At 44.5% G+C, this 18,552-nt stretch overlaps 1 protein-coding gene across 1 annotated transcript in view; it reads left to right on the top strand.

Moving 5' to 3' along the window:
• The window catches only part of chrnb1 (cholinergic receptor, nicotinic, beta 1 (muscle)), a 31,770-nt gene extending 14,603 nt beyond the window's left edge, over positions 1-17,167 (top strand). Inside the window, exons 9-11 of the mRNA XM_079295380.1 lie at positions 713-888; positions 15,563-15,710; positions 15,974-17,167. Of these exons, the coding sequence (XP_079151506.1) occupies positions 713-888; positions 15,563-15,710; positions 15,974-16,120 (471 nt within the window). The 3' untranslated portion in view covers positions 16,121-17,167. The remainder of the gene's footprint in view (positions 1-712; positions 889-15,562; positions 15,711-15,973) is intronic.
• The last annotated feature ends 1,385 nt before the right edge of the window (positions 17,168-18,552 follow it).

The following is an 18,552-nucleotide window of genomic DNA, read 5'->3' on the forward strand; positions in this document are numbered from 1 at the left end:
TGGGCGATTATTGACATCCATCTGTCAATACAGGCTAGCCAAGAGTTCTTTCAAAAGAAGGATATCCAATCACGTTAAAGTGTAGATAAAAGAGCCGTTAACAGAGCCAAACAGCATTTATGATATTGATCAAAACCAACATTTGGCTCAATGGTTTAATGCTTTATCTCATTCCATTGAAAAGCAACTCCAAGTCTGACGGCCAGGGAGTACTCCGGTTTTATTAAACATTTATCTCTGTTTTAATAACACGCATCTGGGAGCTGCCCAGTACAACTGAAGTAAAGCTCGGTCTTTACTGAAGAGTTCCACTGGAGTATCTGCACTTTATATTTCCTCCTTTGCTCAAAGACACCTTGAGGGTAGACGTTGAGGAATTGGAAAGCATTAGCGATTAGGTTCCCCCCACCCACATCATTCAGCAGCAACTGCTCTCAAAGGTTATCTCACTGCTAAATTCAGCATTTTCACTCATTCCTCAGCCTTAATAGGCAAATACAGGGCAAGTACATTCCAGCTGTCCAGTAAATCACGAAACCCGAACAAATCAGTTTTTATTACCAGACAAGACGATAGCATTTGGAGGTCTCGGAGAGCCAGCAAGCTATTCCCTGGAAGTGGAAATACAGTTAAATAACACAATCAGAAGAAGTGGAAGCGCTAAGAAACTGATTATATTGTAAGTTGTTGAGCCAACTCTCTGTCTCCCCAGATCTTCATCCACCTGCTGCCTCCTTACCTGGGTATGCTAAGGCCAAAAGTTGAGACCCCCCTATCCCTGGAGATGATGCCCCGTCGAGAGAAAAAGGTGTTGACCATCAGCAAGGCGGCTGATGAATACTTCATCCGCAAGCCAGACTCCTCCATCCTGTTCCCTAAGCCCAACAGGTGAGACCACAACCTGCTGTGGAGCCTCAAGTGTATGTGTTACTGGCTGTGCATGTGATTGCGCTTGGGTATGTTTTTTTGGTCAATACCATTGTATATGTTCAGGAATTTTAGCCTCTATACCAGGCATGGGCAAACTACGGCCCGCGGGCCGGATACGGCCCGTTGGGCTTTTTAATCCGGCCTGTCAAATATTGGTACAAAATTGTCCAAACTATAATAAAGACTCGGGCTGGGCAGTATACCGGTTTTAATTTCCTGTATGATATGAATTCTTCACACACCATGATACCGGTGCATAGCCGAAACAACTGCTGTCTGCTTTTAACAGGCAGCTAACTGTGACTAGAGGGCATTACATGATTTAACCACGAGAGGGCAGCAGTGTTACATAATTTAATGAATCATGAACATCACATGATTTAACCACCAGAGGGCAGCAGTGCTAAATCATTTAGTGAATCATAAACATTACATGATTTAACCACTAGAGGGCAGCAGTGTTACATAATTTAATGAATCATGAACATTACATGATTTAACCACTAGAGGGCAGCAGTGTTAAATAATTTAGTGAATCATAAACATTACATGATTTAACCACTAGAGGGCAGCAGTGTTACATCATTTAATGAATCATAAACATTACATGATTTAACCACTAGAGGGCAGCAGTGCTAAATCATTTAATGAATCATGAACATTACATGATTTAACCACTAGAGGGCAGCAGTGCTAAATCATTTAATGAATCATGAACATTACATGATTTAACCACTAGAGGGCAGCAGTGCTAAATCATTTAGTGAATCATAAACATTACATTATTTAACCACTAGAGGGCAGCAGTGCTAAATCATTTAATGAATCATGAACATTACATGATTTAACCACTAGAGGGCAGCAGTGCTAAATAATGTAGTGAATCATAAACATTACATGATTTAACCACTAGAGGGCAGCAGTGTTACATAATTTAATGAATCATAAACATTACATGATTTAACCACTAGAGGGCAGCAGTGTTAAATCATTTAATGAATCATGAGCATTACATGATTTAACCACTAGAGGGCAGCAGTGTTACATCATTTAATGAATCATAAACATTACACGATTTAACCACTAGAGGGCAGCAGTGTTAAATCATTTAATGAATCATGAACATTACATGATTTAACCACTAGAGGGCAGCAGTGTTACATCATTTAATGAATCATGAACATTACATCATTTAACCACGAGAGGGCAGCAGTGCTAAATCATTTAATGAATCATGAACATTACATGATTTAACCCAGGGGTGTCAAACTCATTTCCACTCTGGGCCACATCAGCATCACGGTCGCCCTCAAAGGGCCGGTTGTAACTGTAAGACTGTATAACTAACTTCTCCCTAACATATTGTTAAATAACTCTCTGCATTTGATTATTGTTTATTCAAGTGTAAAAATATTGTACATGCAGTTATATAAATGAAAAATTATATTTAAACACATTTCTGTTATTATACCATAAATCATTTTAATTGAGGGTTAATAAACCCACATGACTCTATCAAAGATCAAACTATTAAAGAAAATAACAAAGACAAATATCAAACACAAGTTATTACATTAACTTTGTTCAAAGCTGTTTGTGTCACCTCTGCATCACTAATGTTCCTCCCTGTCGTCGTCCTGCATGGCAGCTACATCCAAGAGCTGCTCACTGAGAGTCAGGTCTGATGAACATGGATAGATGCTCTGTATCCGTGTTGTCTGTGCTTTCATCAACAGTTCATTAGAAACACAAGTACCTGCTCGTCTCTTAGCTAGCTGTGTTGTTAGATTGCTGCTAGTTCATGAACTCGGTCTGCGATGGTGTTTCTTCACAAAGTGACATTTGTAAAAGTCTGTATCTGGTCGGAGCACTGCTCACATACCTTTAGCATGCACTGGGCTGTAGCTGTGTAAATATATTCAGCTGTGATTGCAGTCTGCCTTTTAATTCTTGGACAGTTTGATGTTTTTCTTGGAGGCTAAATTTAGCTCCGTGTTTGGTGTCAAAATGCCGACGTGAATTGTATCCTTCATCACCGTCACGCCTCATAACACAGAAGACAGACCAGTGTTTCTCCTTGAAGCACAAACATGTATTCGCTTTCCCATCTTTCATTACATTTTCTTCCCTCTGCATCAATTTTTCTCTTCATGGACATTTTGGGATTATTTGTCGATCTTTTTCAATTGTTGGAAAACCACTTTACGGGCTGTTGCCTCTCCTGTCCACCTGTTGTGATAGTTTTAATGTCGGTACACAAACAACATGCTATCTCATAATTTCAACTTTCTATCTCATAATTTCGACCATGGGGATACCTTTATTATCAAGTCTAACTTTTAATTATTTTTCCAAAAAATAAAAAATAAAAAATCTTTTTTTTATTAAAATTGTTTTTTTGCTGGCGGATTCGCGGGCCACATAAAATGACGTGGCGGGCCGGATTCGGCCCACGGGCCTTGAGTTTGACACATGTGATCTAAAAGTTACAACGAGGAGCTTACTTTGTGTTGATTGTGGCGGTCCCTTTAGCAAAACCCTCATTTTACTGCAGCAGGCTCTGACAGTCTGGCCCACTTAGTTCTGGTTCTGCCGTGTCTCCCTTCCCTGGTGGGCAATTATTTTTCCCAAGGGGCCACATGAGAAACAGGGACTGTTGTGGAGGGCTGGACCAATAGACTGAACTCAATCCTGCTCAATACTATTCCACCTCTTTAATGAAAGCAGTATGTTGTCTGGTTTTTATAAGCTGCGAGTGGTAAGAGTAAATGTTATGATCAGTGGTGGAATGTAACTAAGTATATTTGCTTAAATACTGTACTTATATACAAATTACCGGCGTTCCGAATGTTCCCGGTGTTCCGAACATTCCCGGCGCTCCGAACATTCGGGGCGTTCTGAACATTCCCGGCGTTCTGAACGTTCCGAACGTTCCCGGCATTCCGAACATTCCCGGGGTTCCAAACATTCCCTGCCTTCCGAACGTTCCCGGCCTTCCGAACATTCATGGCGTTCCGAACATTCCGAACATTCCGGGCGTTCCGAACACTCCCGGCGTTCCGAATGTTCCGAACATTTAGAACGTTCCCGGCATTCCGAACATTCCCGGCTTCCGAACGTTCCGAACATTTAGAACGTTCCGAACATTTAGAACGTTCCGGGCATTCCGAACGTTCCGGGCGTTCCGAATGTTCCGGGCGTTTCGAACGTTCCCGGCATTCCGAACGTTCCCGGCGTTCCGAACATTCCGAACATTTAGAACGTTCCCGGCGTTCCGAACGTTCCCGGCGTTCCGAACATTCCGAACATTTAGAACGTTCCCGGCGTTCCGAACGTTCCGGGCATTCCGAACGTTCCCGGCGTTCCGAACGTTCCCGGCGTTCCGAATGTTCCCGGCGTTCCGAACATTCCCGGCATTCCGAACGTTCCCTGCCTTCCGAACGTTCCCAGCCTTCCGAACATTCATGGCGTTCCGAACATTCCGAACATTCCGGGCGTTCCGAACATTCCGAACATTCCGGGTGTTCCGAACACTCCCGGCGTTCCGAACATTCCGAACATAACGGGCGTTCCGAACATTCCGAACATTTAGAACATTCCCGGCGTTCCGAACGTTCCCGGCGTTCCGAACGTTCCCGGCGTTCCGAACATTCCGAACATTTAGAACGTTCCCGGCGTTCCGAACGTTCCGGGCATTCCGAACGTTCCCGGCGTTACGAACGTTCCCGGCGTTCCGAATGTTCCCGGCGTTCCGAACATTCCCGGCATTCCGAACGTTCCCTGCCTTCCGAACGTTCCCGGCCTTCCGAACATTCATGGCGTTCCGAACATTCCGAACATTCCGGGCGTTCCGAACATTCCGAACATTCCGGGCGTTCCGAACACTCCCGGCGTTCCGAACATTCCGAACATAACGGGCGTTCCGAACATTCCGAACATTCCGGGCGTTCCGAACACTCCCGGCGTTCCGAACATTCCGAACATAACGGGCGTTCCGAACATTCCGAACATTTAGAACATTCCCGGCGTTCCGAACGTTCCGGGCATTCCGAACGTTCCCGGCGTTCCGAACGTTCCCGGCGTTCCGAATGTTCCCGGCGTTCCGAACATTCCCGGCATTCCGAACGTTCCCTGCCTTCCGAACGTTCCCGGCCTTCCGAACATTCATGGCGTTCCGAACATTCCGAACATTCCGGGCGTTCCGAACATTCCGAACATTCCGGGCGTTCCGAACACTCCCGGCGTTCCGAACATTCCGAACATTCCGGGCGTTCCGAACACTCCCGGCGTTCCGAATGTTCCGAACATTTAGAACGTTCCCGGCATTCCGAACATTCCCGGCTTCCGAACGTTCCGAACATTTAGAACGTTCCGAACATTTAGAACGTTCCGGGCATTCCGAACGTTCCGGGCGTTCCGAATGTTCCGGGCGTTTCGAACGTTCCCGGCATTCCGAACGTTCCCGGCGTTCCGAACATTCCGAACATTTAGAACGTTCCCGGCGTTCCGAACGTTCCGGGCATTCCGAACGTTCCCGGCGTTCCGAACGTTCCCGGCGTTCCGAATGTTCCCGGCGTTCCGAACATTCCCGGCATTCCGAACGTTCCCGGCGTTCCGAATGTTCCCGGCGTTCCGAACATTCCCGGCATTCCGAACGTTCCCTGCCTTCCGAACGTTCCCGGCCTTCCGAACATTCATGGCGTTCCGAACATTCCGAACATTCCGGGCGTTCCGAACATTCCGAACATTCCGGGCGTTCCGAACACTCCCGGCGTTCCGAATGTTCCGAACATTCCGGGCATTCCGAACATTCCCGGCATTCCGAACGTTCCGAACATTTAGAACGTTCCCGGCATTCCGAACATTTACAACGTTCCCGGCGTTCCGAACGTTCCCGGCGTTCCGAACATTCCTGGCATTCCGAACGTTCCGAACATTTAGAACGTTCCCGGCATTCCGAACATTCATGGCGTTCCGAACATTCCGGGCGTTCCAAACATTCCCGGCGTTCCGAAAATTTAGAACGTTCCCGGCATTCCGAACATTCCCGGGGTTCCAAACATTCCCTGCCTTCCGAACGTTCCCGGCCTTCCGAACATTCATGGCGTTCCGAACATTCCGAACATTCCGGGCGTTCCGAACACTCCCGGCGTTCCGAATGTTCCGAACATTTAGAACGTTCCCGGCATTCCGAACATTCCCGGCTTTCCGAACGTTCCGAACATTTAGAACGTTCCGAACATTTAGAACGTTCCGGGCATTCCGAACGTTTCGGGCGTTCCCGGTGTTCCGAACATTCCCAGCGCTCCGAACATTCGGGGCGTTCCGAACATTCCGAACATTCCGGGCATTCCGAACATTCCCGGCATTCCGAACGTTCCGAACATTTAGAACGTTCCCGGCATTCCGAACATTCCCGATGTTCCGAACATTCCGAACATTTACAACGTTCCCGGCGTTCCGAACGTTCCCGGCGTTCCGAACATTCCCGGCGTTCCGAAAGTTCCCGTTCGGCGTTCCGAACATTCCCGGCGTTCCGAACATTCCCGGCGTTCCGAACATTCCGAACATTTAGAACGTTCCCGGCGTTCCGAACATTCCCGGTGTTCCGAACATTTAGAACGTTCCCGGCGTTCCGAACGTTCCGGGTGTTCCGAATGTTCCCGGCATTCCGAACATTCCCGGGGTTCCGAACATTCCCAGCGCTCCGAACATTCCCTGCCTTCCGAACGTTCCCGGCCTTCCGAACATTCATGGCGTTCCGAACATTCCGAACATTCCGGGCGTTCCAAACATTCCCGGCGTTCCGAACATTTAGAACGTTCCCGGCATTTCGAACGTTCCCGGCGTTCCGAATGTTCCCGTTCGGCGTTCCGAACATTCCGAACATTTAGAACATTCGGGGCGTTCCGAACATTCCCGGCGTTCCGAACGTTCCAGGCGTTCCGAACGTTCCCTGCCTTCCGAACGTTCCCGGCCTTCCAAACATTCATGGCGTTCCGAACATTCCGAACATTCCGGGCGTTCCGAACACTCCCGGCGTTCCGAATGTTCCGAACATTCTGGGCATTCCGAACATTCCCGGCATTCCGAACGTTCCGAACATTTAGAACGTTCCCGGCATTCCGAACATTTACAACGTTCTCGGCGTTCCGAACATTCCCGGCGTTCCGAACATTCCTGGCGTTCCGAACGTTCCGAACATTTAGAACGTTCCCGGCATTCCAAACATTCATGGCGTTCCGAACATTCCGGGCGTTCCAAACATTCCCGGCGTTCCGAAAATTTAGAACGTTCTTGGCATTCCGAACGTTCCCGGCATTCCGAACGTTCCCGGCGTTCCGAACGTTCCGGGCGTTCCGAACGTTCCGGGCGTTCCGAACGTTCCCGGCCTTTCGAACGTTCCCGGCCTTCCGAACGTTCCCGGCCTTCCGAACATTCATGGTGTTCCGAACATTCCGAACGTTCCCGGCGTTCCGAACGTTCCGGGCATTCCGAACGTTCCCGGCGTTCCGAACGTTCCCGGCGTTCCGAATGTTCCCGGCGTTCCGAACATTCCCGGCGTTCCGAACACTCCCAGCGCTCCGAACATTCGGGGCGTTCCGAACATTCGGGGCGTTCCGAATATTCACGGCGTTCTGAATGTTCCGAACATTTTGAACGTTCCGGGCGTTCCGAACGTTCCGGGCATTCCGAACGTTCCCGGCGTTCCGAACGTTCCCGGCGTTCCGAATGTTCCCGGCGTTCCGAACATTCCCGGCGTTCCGAACACTCCCAGCGCTCCGAACATTCGGGGCGTTCCGAACATTCACGGCGTTCTGAATGTTCCGAACATTTTGAACGTTCCGGGCGTTCCGGGCATTCCGAACGTTCCGGGCGTTCCGAATGTTCCGGGCGTTTCGAACGTTCCCGGCATTCCGAACGTTCCCGGCGTTCCGAACATTCCGAACATTTAGAACGTTCCCGGCGTTCCCGGCGTTCCGAACGTTCCGGGCATTCCGAACGTTCCCAGCATTCCGAACGTTCCCGGCGTTCCGAACGTTACGAACGTTCCGGGCGTTCCGAACGTTCCCGGCGTTCCGAACGTTCCGGGCGTTCCGAACGTTCCCTGCCTTCCGAACGTTCCCGGCCTTCCGAACATTCATGGCGTTCCGAACATTCCGGGCGTTCCGAACATTCCAGGCGTTTCCGAACATTCCGAACATTTAGAACGTTCCTGGCGTTCCGAACATTCCCGGTGTTCCGAACATTCCGAACATTTAGAACGTTCCCGGCGTTCCGAATGTTCCGTGTGTTCCGAACGTTCCCGGCATTCCGAACATTCCCGGTGTTCTGAACATTCCCAGCGCTCCGAACATTCGGGGCGTTCTGAACATTCACGGCGTTCTGAATGTTCCGAACATTTTGAACGTTCCGGAAGGCCGGGAATGTTCGGAATGTTTGATGTTTTTCTTGGAGGCTAAATTTAGCTCCGTGTTTGGTGTCAGAATGCCGACGTGAATTGTATCCTTCATCACCGACACGCCTCATAACACAGAAGACAGACCAGTGTTTCTCCTTGAAGCACAAACATGTATTCGCTTTCCCATCTTTCATTACATTTTCTTCCCTCTGCATCAATTTTTCTCTTCATGGACATTTTGGGATTATTTGTCGATCTTTTTCAATTGTTGGAAAACCACTTTACGGGCTGTTGCCTCTCCTGTCCACCTGTTGTGATAGTTTTAATGTCGGTACACAGACAACATGCTATCTCATAATTTCAACTTTCTATCTCATAATTTCTACCATGGGGATACTTTTATTATCAAGTCTAACTTTTAATTATTTTTCCAAAAAATAAAAAATAAAAAATCTTTTTTTTATTAAAATTGTTTTTTTGCTGGCGGATTCGCGGGCCACATAAAATGACGTGGCGGGCACGTTATGTTTGACACATGTGATTTAACCACTAGAGGGCAGCAGTGTTACATCATTTAATGAATCATAAACATTACATCATTTAACCACGAGAGGGCAGCAGTGCTAAATCATTTAATGAATCATAAACATTACATGATTTAACCATTAGAGGGCAGCAGTGTTACATAATTTAATGAATCATAAACATTACATGATTTAACCACTAGAGGGCAGCAGTGTTAAATCATTTAGTGAATCATGAACATTACATGATTTAACCACTAGAGGGTAGCAGTGTTAAATCATTTCGTGAATCATAAACATAACATGATTTAACCACTAGAGGGCAGCAGTGTTACATCATTTAATGAATCATAAACATTACATCATTTAACCAATAGAGGGCAGCAGTGTTAAATCATTTCGTGAATCATAAACATTACATGATTTAACCACTAGAGGGCAGCAGTGTTACATCATTTGATGAATCATAAACATTACATAATTTCACCACTAGAGAGCAGCAGTGCGAAATCATTTAATGAATCATAAACATTACATGATTTAACCACTAGAGGGCAGCACTGTTACATCATTTAATGAATCATAAACATTACACGATTTAACGACTAGAGGACAGCAGTGTTACATCATTTAATGAATCATAAACATTACATCATTTAACCACTAGAGGGCAGCAGTGCTAAATCATTTAATGAATCATAAACATTACATGATTTAACCACTAGAGGGCAGCAGTGTTACATAATTTAATGAATCTTAAACATTACATGATTTAACCACTAGAGGGCAGCAGTGCTAAATCATTTAATGAATCATGAACATTACATGATTTAACCACTAGAGGGCAGCAGTGCTAAATCATTTAATGAATCATGAACATTACATGATTTAACCACTAGAGGGCAGCAGTGCTAAATCATTTAGTGAATCATAAACATTACATGATTTAACCACTAGAGGGCAGCAGTGCTAAATCATTTAATGAATCATGAACATTACATGATTTAACCACTATAGGGCAGCAGTGCTAAATCATTTAATGAATCATAAACATTACATGATTTAACCACTAGAGGGCAGCAGTGCTAAATAATGTAGTGAATCATAAACATTACATGATTTAACCACTAGAGGGCAGCAGTGTTACATAATTGAATGAATCATAAACATTACATGATTTAACCACTAGAGGGCAGCAGTGTTACATAATTTAATGAATCATAAACATTACATCATTTAACCACTAGAGGGCAGCAGTGTTACATAATTTAATTAATCAGAAACATTACACGATTTAACCACTAGAGGGCGGCAGTGTTACATCATGATGAGTAATAAACATTGAGTAATGAGTAATAAACATTACATGATTTAACCACTAGAGGGCAGCAGTGTTAAATAATTTAGTGAATCATAAACATTACATGATTTAACCACGAGAGGGCAGCAGTGTTACATAATTTAATGAATCATGAACATTACATGATTTAACCACTAGAGGGCAGCAGTGTTAAATAATTTAGTGAATCATAAACATTACATGATTTAACCACTAGAGGGCAGCAGTGTTACATCATTTAATGAATCATAAACATTACATGATTTAACCACTAGAGGGCAGCAGTGCTAAATCATTTAATGAATCATGAACATTACATGATTTAACCACTAGAGGGCAGCAGTGCTAAATCATTTAATGAATCATGAACATTACATGATTTAACCACTAGAGGGCAGCAGTGCTAAATCATTTAGTGAATCATAAACATTACATTATTTAACCACTAGAGGGCAGCAGTGCTAAATCATTTAATGAATCATGAACATTACATGATTTAACCACTAGAGGGCAGCAGTGCTAAATAATGTAGTGAATCATAAACATTACATGATTTAACCACTAGAGGGCAGCAGTGTTACATAATTTAATGAATCATAAACATAACATGATTTAACCACTAGAGGGCAGCAGTGTTACATCATTTAATGAATCATAAACATTACATCATTTAACCACTAGAGGGCAGCAGTGTTACATCATTTGATGAATCATAAACATTACATAATTTCACCACTAGAGGGCGGCAGTGTTACATCATGATGAGTAATAAACATTGAGTAATGAGTAATAAACATTACATGATTTAACCACTAGAGGGCAGCAGTGTTAAATAATTTAGTGAATCATAAACATTACATGATTTAACCACGAGAGGGCAGCAGTGTTACATAATTTAATCAATCATGAACATTACATGATTTAACCACTAGAGGGCAGCAGTGTTAAATAATTTAGTGAATCATAAACATTACATGATTTAACCACTAGAGGGCAGCAGTGTTACATCATTTAATGAATCATAAACATTACATGATTTAACCACTAGAGGGCAGCAGTGCTAAATCATTTAATGAATCATGAACATTACATGATTTAACCACTAGAGGGCAGCAGTGCTAAATCATTTAATGAATCATGAACATTACATGATTTAACCACTAGAGGGCAGCAGTGCTAAATCATTTAGTGAATCATAAACATTACATTATTTAACCACTAGAGGGCAGCAGTGCTAAATCATTTAATGAATCATGAACATTACATGATTTAACCACTAGAGGGCAGCAGTGCTAAATAATGTAGTGAATCATAAACATTACATGATTTAACCACTAGAGGGCAGCAGTGTTACATAATTTAATGAATCATAAACATAACATGATTTAACCACTAGAGGGCAGCAGTGTTACATCATTTAATGAATCATAAACATTACATCATTTAACCACTAGAGGGCAGCAGTGTTACATCATTTGATGAATCATAAACATTACATAATTTCACCACTAGAGAGCAGCAGTGCGAAATCATTTAATGAATCATAAACATTACATGATTTAACCACTAGAGGGCAGCACTGTTACATCATTTAATGAATCATAAACATTACACGATTTAACGACTAGAGGACAGCAGTGTTACATCATTTAATGAATCATAAACATTACATCATTTAACCACTAGAGGGCAGCAGTGCTAAATCATTTAATCAATCATAAACATTACATGATTTAACCACTAGAGGGCAGCAGTGTTACATAATTTAATGAATCTTAAACATTACATGATTTAACCACTAGAGGGCAGCAGTGCTAAATCATTTAATGAATCATGAACATTACATGATTTAACCACTAGAGGGCAGCAGTGCTAAATCATTTAATGAATCATGAACATTACATGATTTAACCACTAGAGGGCAGCAGTGCTAAATCATTTAGTGAATCATAAACATTACATGATTTAACCACTAGAGGGCAGCAGTGCTAAATCATTTAATGAATCATGAACATTACATGATTTAACCACTATAGGGCAGCAGTGCTAAATCATTTAATGAATCATAAACATTACATGATTTAACCACTAGAGGGCAGCAGTGCTAAATAATGTAGTGAATCATAAACATTACATGATTTAACCACTAGAGGGCAGCAGTGTTACATAATTGAATGAATCATAAACATTACATGATTTAACCACTAGAGGGCAGCAGTGTTACATAATTTAATGAATCATAAACATTACATCATTTAACCACTAGAGGGCAGCAGTGTTACATAATTTAATTAATCAGAAACATTACACGATTTAACCACTAGAGGGCGGCAGTGTTACATTATGATGAGTAATAAACATTGAGTAATGAGTAATAAACATTACATGATTTAACCACTAGAGGGCAGCAGTGTTAAATAATTTAGTGAATCATAAACATTACATGATTTAACCACTAGAGGGCAGCAGTGTTACATCATTTAATGAATCATAAACATTACATGATTTAACCACTAGAGGGCAGCAGTGTTAAATCATTTAATTAATCAGAAACATTACACGATTTAACCACTAGAGGGCAGCAGTGTTACATCATGATGAGTAATAAACATTGAGTAATGAGTAATAAACATTACATGATTTAACCACTATAGCAGGCATGGGCAAACTACGGCAATCCGGCCCGTCAAATATTGGTACAAAATTGTCCAAACTACAATAAAGACTCGGGCTGGGCTGTATACCGGTTATAGACGGGAGTTGAGGTACACAATTCCACACTTCCTGCCTGTACTGCAGTCGTTGTTTAGATTTAGAAATCGAGATGCACAAAGAGCTCTAGGTTCCAGGTTGCACTGAGGTCTTTGTGTAAGCACACTTCTCCTTTATAAGTCACATATCACAGGTCCTGTGTGCACATAGCACTGTGTCATGTTTTACAAGTTACAGTGTTGAAGTTTTGTCAAAGATGTCTATGTATTGTGTTGCATAGATGTCAACTGAAATGAGCATGCTTGCTAGTCCCGTCCTGTGATACCACTTGTTCCTCGAGGGGGCGATAGTGAGTCACTGTAGCGTTCCTCGGTCCTACATGAGAGGACGAAGAAGTGGCGCTGCCCCGAGGGCTTATCCATCACGTTGAAGGTACAGGGTCTGCATATGTTTTGATAGGTTGTTTATTGTATTCAATTCAAAATGGCAGAAACCAGAAACTGACTTCATTAGCCCTCTATCATCCGAGTCTCTACACCTGGTTTGGTAGAACGAGGAACTGTACTTTCCTGGAAATCAGCGACTATGTGACACCCTTAACTATCCGGCCTCCCTGTTGCTCCATTAATACCTAAAAGCTCCTCCTCACAGTGTATAGTTGTCGCTCCCTCTCCATCCTTCGCCTCCCTTGAGAAGGGAAATATGTCTGGAGGGGAAGACGGGAGGCGGCAGAGAATCGTTGCTAAAATAATAATGACCCCTCACAAATCGACTCCGACACATCAGAGCGGGACTCTGCGTGTCTAGGTGAGAGAAGAAGGAAGAGGGGGGGGCTCTATTAGAGCAATTTGATGAGACAGCATCTCTCTTGAGCCCACACATTCACACACTCCTTCTTAATTGGGTTTAGTGCATGTCTTGGCACCAGACGCAGCCAGGTTTAGTTGAATTAGTCTCCTGAAAAGTAATTTACTTCTCGCTGATGAAGTGCTACTTTGAGCCACGCAGGAGAAAAAGTGAGGAGGGGTTAAAAGGCCATATTGGGTCTCTCTCTTCCTCCCTCTCTCATCTCGCTCTCTCTCCATCTGATGAGGCTCCACCTCTCTTAGGTCTCAGCCTCTTCACCTGCCACACTCGCAGCAGCGACGGCAGCGCTGCATTGTAAACCACCAAACTGCTGCACTGAATACCAAACAGCTCCATACTCTGCTAGTCCGTCAGGTTACCCTTCTTTTAATGGTGTCTAGTGAGAGAGATGGCGCCCTACTGCCCTCTGGTGGTGCGCTGCCGGGCCTGCAGCTCATTTCATGTGAGGTTCATTGTGAGGTGTTTAATATTTGAGGTGTTTCATAAGAAAACGGCAGCTGTTGCTGCAAAGAGAATAACGTGAATTGGAGTGTTATGCGTTTGGACCAAGTCGTGGTAAGGACCAAGAATAGATGAGTTTTAGTGACTTCATTAATGGGGAATACTGCTCAAAAAATAGAGCATTATTTATGGTTTAATATTATTTCATACAACTTTTACAAACAGTATATGCAGGTTCACAATCAATGCCTCATGACTGTATGTGTGTTTATGGCCTAAACTAAACCAACTACACGTAAAAAGCCACAATTATCCTTTAGCTGGGACGTCCTGCACAGCGAGCCGTGCTGTATCACTTCTTAAACTTCTATTAGAGTGTCTGACGCTCGACTGGAGGCAACCAAATGGAAATCCATGTGTCATCTCTCAAGGACACCCTGTACGATCATGAGTTTCAATTCAGCAGGGGAAGGGAGTGATGCTTTGAGCTTCTTCAACAGCTGGTTGTAAAAGCAACACTACAAAGATGTTAACACACGAAATAACTCATCCGTCCTCCTGAAAATGAAAAGTTGAATTCATAAGCAATCAGTTGGCCCGTCGCCCTGTTCAGTACAGTCGGGGGTTTTAGCTGCTGCAGCCTCACGTGGTCGGGTATGCCCGGTAGCTAAGCTGATGTTCTTTGTGATGATTTTGGTAACGAATGAAAACAACTCTGGCCTTCTGTTAGACCTGTCGTGTGAAAAGTTGTGAGTGACAGCAGAGCTGCGCAGACACCCACAGCGACCGCAGCTGATGGCTGGTAACTGAGGGCAACAAGTAAACACAGCAGCATGCACGCACGCACACACACACACACACACACACACACACACACACACACACACACACACACACACACACACACACACACACACACACACACACACACACACACACACACACACACACACACACACACACACACACACACACACACACTCACACTCACAGGGCTCTGGCTGCCCAGTCAGCAGATGCAGAGCGGCGACTCCCACGCTGGCAGAGCGAGCCCGGGGAGCTCCTCTGACCTTCTCTTTATTCCTCTCTGAACGACAGCAAAGTAGACGTGCAGCCTGCCCCGTGAACGCTTTACTATTCCACAGCTTTTAATTAGTCTGGACCGACATCTGCTCGCGCGTTGCTCCGTTCTGCACGCTTGTGTGTGTGTTGAGTTTGGATGGCGACACTTCACGTGCACTGACTACATCTCTCCTGTATCAATCCTGAGACCTGTTTCTTGCACCAAATGTTGTGCTGTGTGGATGTTTTCCTGTGACATGACAGTTGATGTGTGCCGTCATCTAGGTATCAGCCGGAGGGTATGTGTACAGACATGAGAAAGTTCATCGACGGCCCCAGTAGCTACCTCACGCTACCTGACGAGCTCAAGACAGCCATAGAGGCCATCACCTTTATCGCTAAGACTCTGCAGGCTGCGAAGGACTACGATGCGGTAGGTTTGCCTTCCTGTTGTTAGCTGTAATGCTCCTCAGTCTTCTATCGTTCTCACTTCTATTCATTTTGTTTCTTGGTTCTTTGAAGAGCAATCATTCGGTCTCTGAACTCTTCCCTGTTTTTCTTTTCATCCCTTCTGTCTTTTCCCCACGCTCCACACCGCTCCTTGCTTATACCCTCACTCACTCACTTCCCATCCTCCCCCCCCCCCCCCCCATTCTGTTTGTATGCCCCCCCTTTCATCCATCCATCCATGTCCAGCTGAAAGAGGACTGGCAGTATGTGGCCATGGTGGTGGACCGCATGTTCCTCTGGATCTTCGTCGTCTTCACCACTGTGGGCACCTTGGCCATCTTTACTGACGCTAGCTTCAACCACACACCCACCGACCCCTTCAAAGCCCCCTGAAGCAGTGGGACATTTGTTCTCCTTGAGCTATACCCCTGATTCACCAACTCAACAAATAGGGCCGAGAAATCACTGTCTTCAACTGCCAAAATGATTCCCTGGGTGTAGTTCACCATCCGCCAGCAATTTAGAACCTCTTATATGTACGTGTTTAAATCTGTCATCAAGCACTGCCAATTTACTTGACTTTCTCTGATCCATAAGTCCTGTGCAACCAGTTCTTGTATTGTGTTCTTCAATACAGCATGATGTTCATTTCGTAACTTACGGTCCCATTTAGAACAAAATAGATGACAAAGCTGGGCTGGCTTTAGGGCGTGGCTACCATGTGATTGACAGGTCAACACTCAAGGTTTCAAAATGGCAGTCCATTGAACTTAGGGGGACGAAGGCAGCTGGTGCCTGCGACTGCCCCAACCGCGGCGACGCGAGCGTCTCCGATTGATTGCAAAGCGACCCTCAGACAGGCGTCATGGTGACTGCGTCCCTGTTTGTAAACAGCCGATTTGCAGGTAAATGAATAGAATGAACGTCTCACTCTCAGTTCTGTTGCCTTAATCGTATGGACATGGATATTCGGATATATCTCGTGACATGAATCATTTATTAAACAAAATCCAAACTGCATTATGTCTGTAAAGGCATTGATGATTGCATGAAATATTCTGACCAAGTCAATGTTAATGTCAATGTCAATGGCGTGTGTGTAAAGCTACGCTGCTGGTGTGTTGTTTTGGTGTGTGTGTGTGTATTTGCTACATTAGGAATCTCGGTCTGAGTGTGGAGCCAGAGTTGGATATTCATACGTGGTGTTCACACATAAACACCACGACAAACCAGATGCTATAACGAGCAAGCTGTATGCCTTTCATTCCCCTCCATCACAATGTGCCGGAGTGTGGCACACGCTCCGGGGATATTTCTGCAGCCGTAGTAATCCTAGTAATTTGTATTTTCGGCACCGGTGTGTGTATGTGTACGTTTGCATGGCGGCTATTCTGATGTCGAAGTGCGGAGCAGCGTTTATTTCAATAAAGATCTGAAGGGAAGATATCAAAGGCTCCTGTTGTCACAATGCTGCCGTGAGAGTTGCGACCCTCTGCTCTGCTATGAATAATCCTACACACACACACACACACACACACACACACACAGACACACTGGTAGTGGTTACCGGACACGGCTGCATGGGCTTCCCTGATATTTCTATGTGTGTAAATACACTCATGCATATATGCAGCGTGAGCTGAGAAAGTCTGCAGTCACTCTCGACAGCTCATTGTGCCGACGGTGCTGATTGAGCCTCGGTATCACAGACCCGGCGGCATTAGCGGCGCCAATTGAATTGCATTTGAATTGCATTTAAATTGCACTCATTTCTATCTTCTATCGAATACTTTGACCTTTGGCATTGAGAAGACAGATACACAACAACACACAATGGTTATTCTGACTGATGGCTTGCAGGAGAGGATAGCATGACCTCAGAGGCAACAGAAGGAGATAATAGTGTTTACTTATGTTGTGTAACAGACAAAATAACTCCACGGCCGTCGAAATACAAACATAAGCTTCATAAAAAGCAACATGAAGGATCCAAGAAGCAGCAGAATCTAGAGTTCGTTCTCAGGCCTTCACCTCATCGATCATCATGCTCGTATTCTTCTCGTCTCAGAACTTCCCTCACCATTTCTATGGCAACATCGTCTCTATTTTTATATCATATTCAAAATGCTTCTCTTTGCTTGCCTCAAGCTCACCTCAAACTCCAAATCAGTGAGCCTGAGGTGTTCCTTCTCAGCTCAACTCAAGTGAATCCAGTAGGACCTCTTCAGCACTATTGAGAACACCTCACTACCAAGAAGTTTTGTAAATCTGGACTCTACTTCGGCAATTTCTTCCTGGAAGTTTTCCCTTCGCAGCATCTGTGGAGCCGAGGCTTTCAGCATCCTTCATTTAAACTGCCATAAATATATTGGCTGTAATGGCTTAGAGGCATATTGAGTCACACCATGTCAGCTCTGCTCTGCGGAATGATGTATTTTATGCTCCTGCAATTTCTTGTGATTTTGCTTGCAGGCAATTGCTGCTTGCTTTCTTGGATTTAATATGACGTGTGATTGGCCCACTACCGCAGCTACAACCCATACGGTCTGTGGTGTCGTCTCGGCCGGTGTATTTGACGGGGTTGGCAGTCTCACCAAAACATTCACCATTATGGCTAGGCTACCACGGTACATACCTGTGGTGTTTGATAACAATTAATAAGGTGGTGGCGGCATTTTACGCAACTAAATGCTTCTGATGGGTATCAAAGGAAGTAGGGAAAAAAGGTATCAAATGAAGTTTTCTATTGGTATCTGTTTCACTTAATGGGTACTTACTGTATATTGGCTATCGTCATTTTTTAAAGGATACCAGCACTAATCTTT

The sequence above is a fragment of the Melanostigma gelatinosum genome, assembly GCF_949748355.1.
Source record: "Melanostigma gelatinosum genome assembly, chromosome: 23".
Lineage (NCBI taxonomy): Eukaryota > Metazoa > Chordata > Actinopteri > Perciformes > Zoarcidae > Melanostigma > Melanostigma gelatinosum.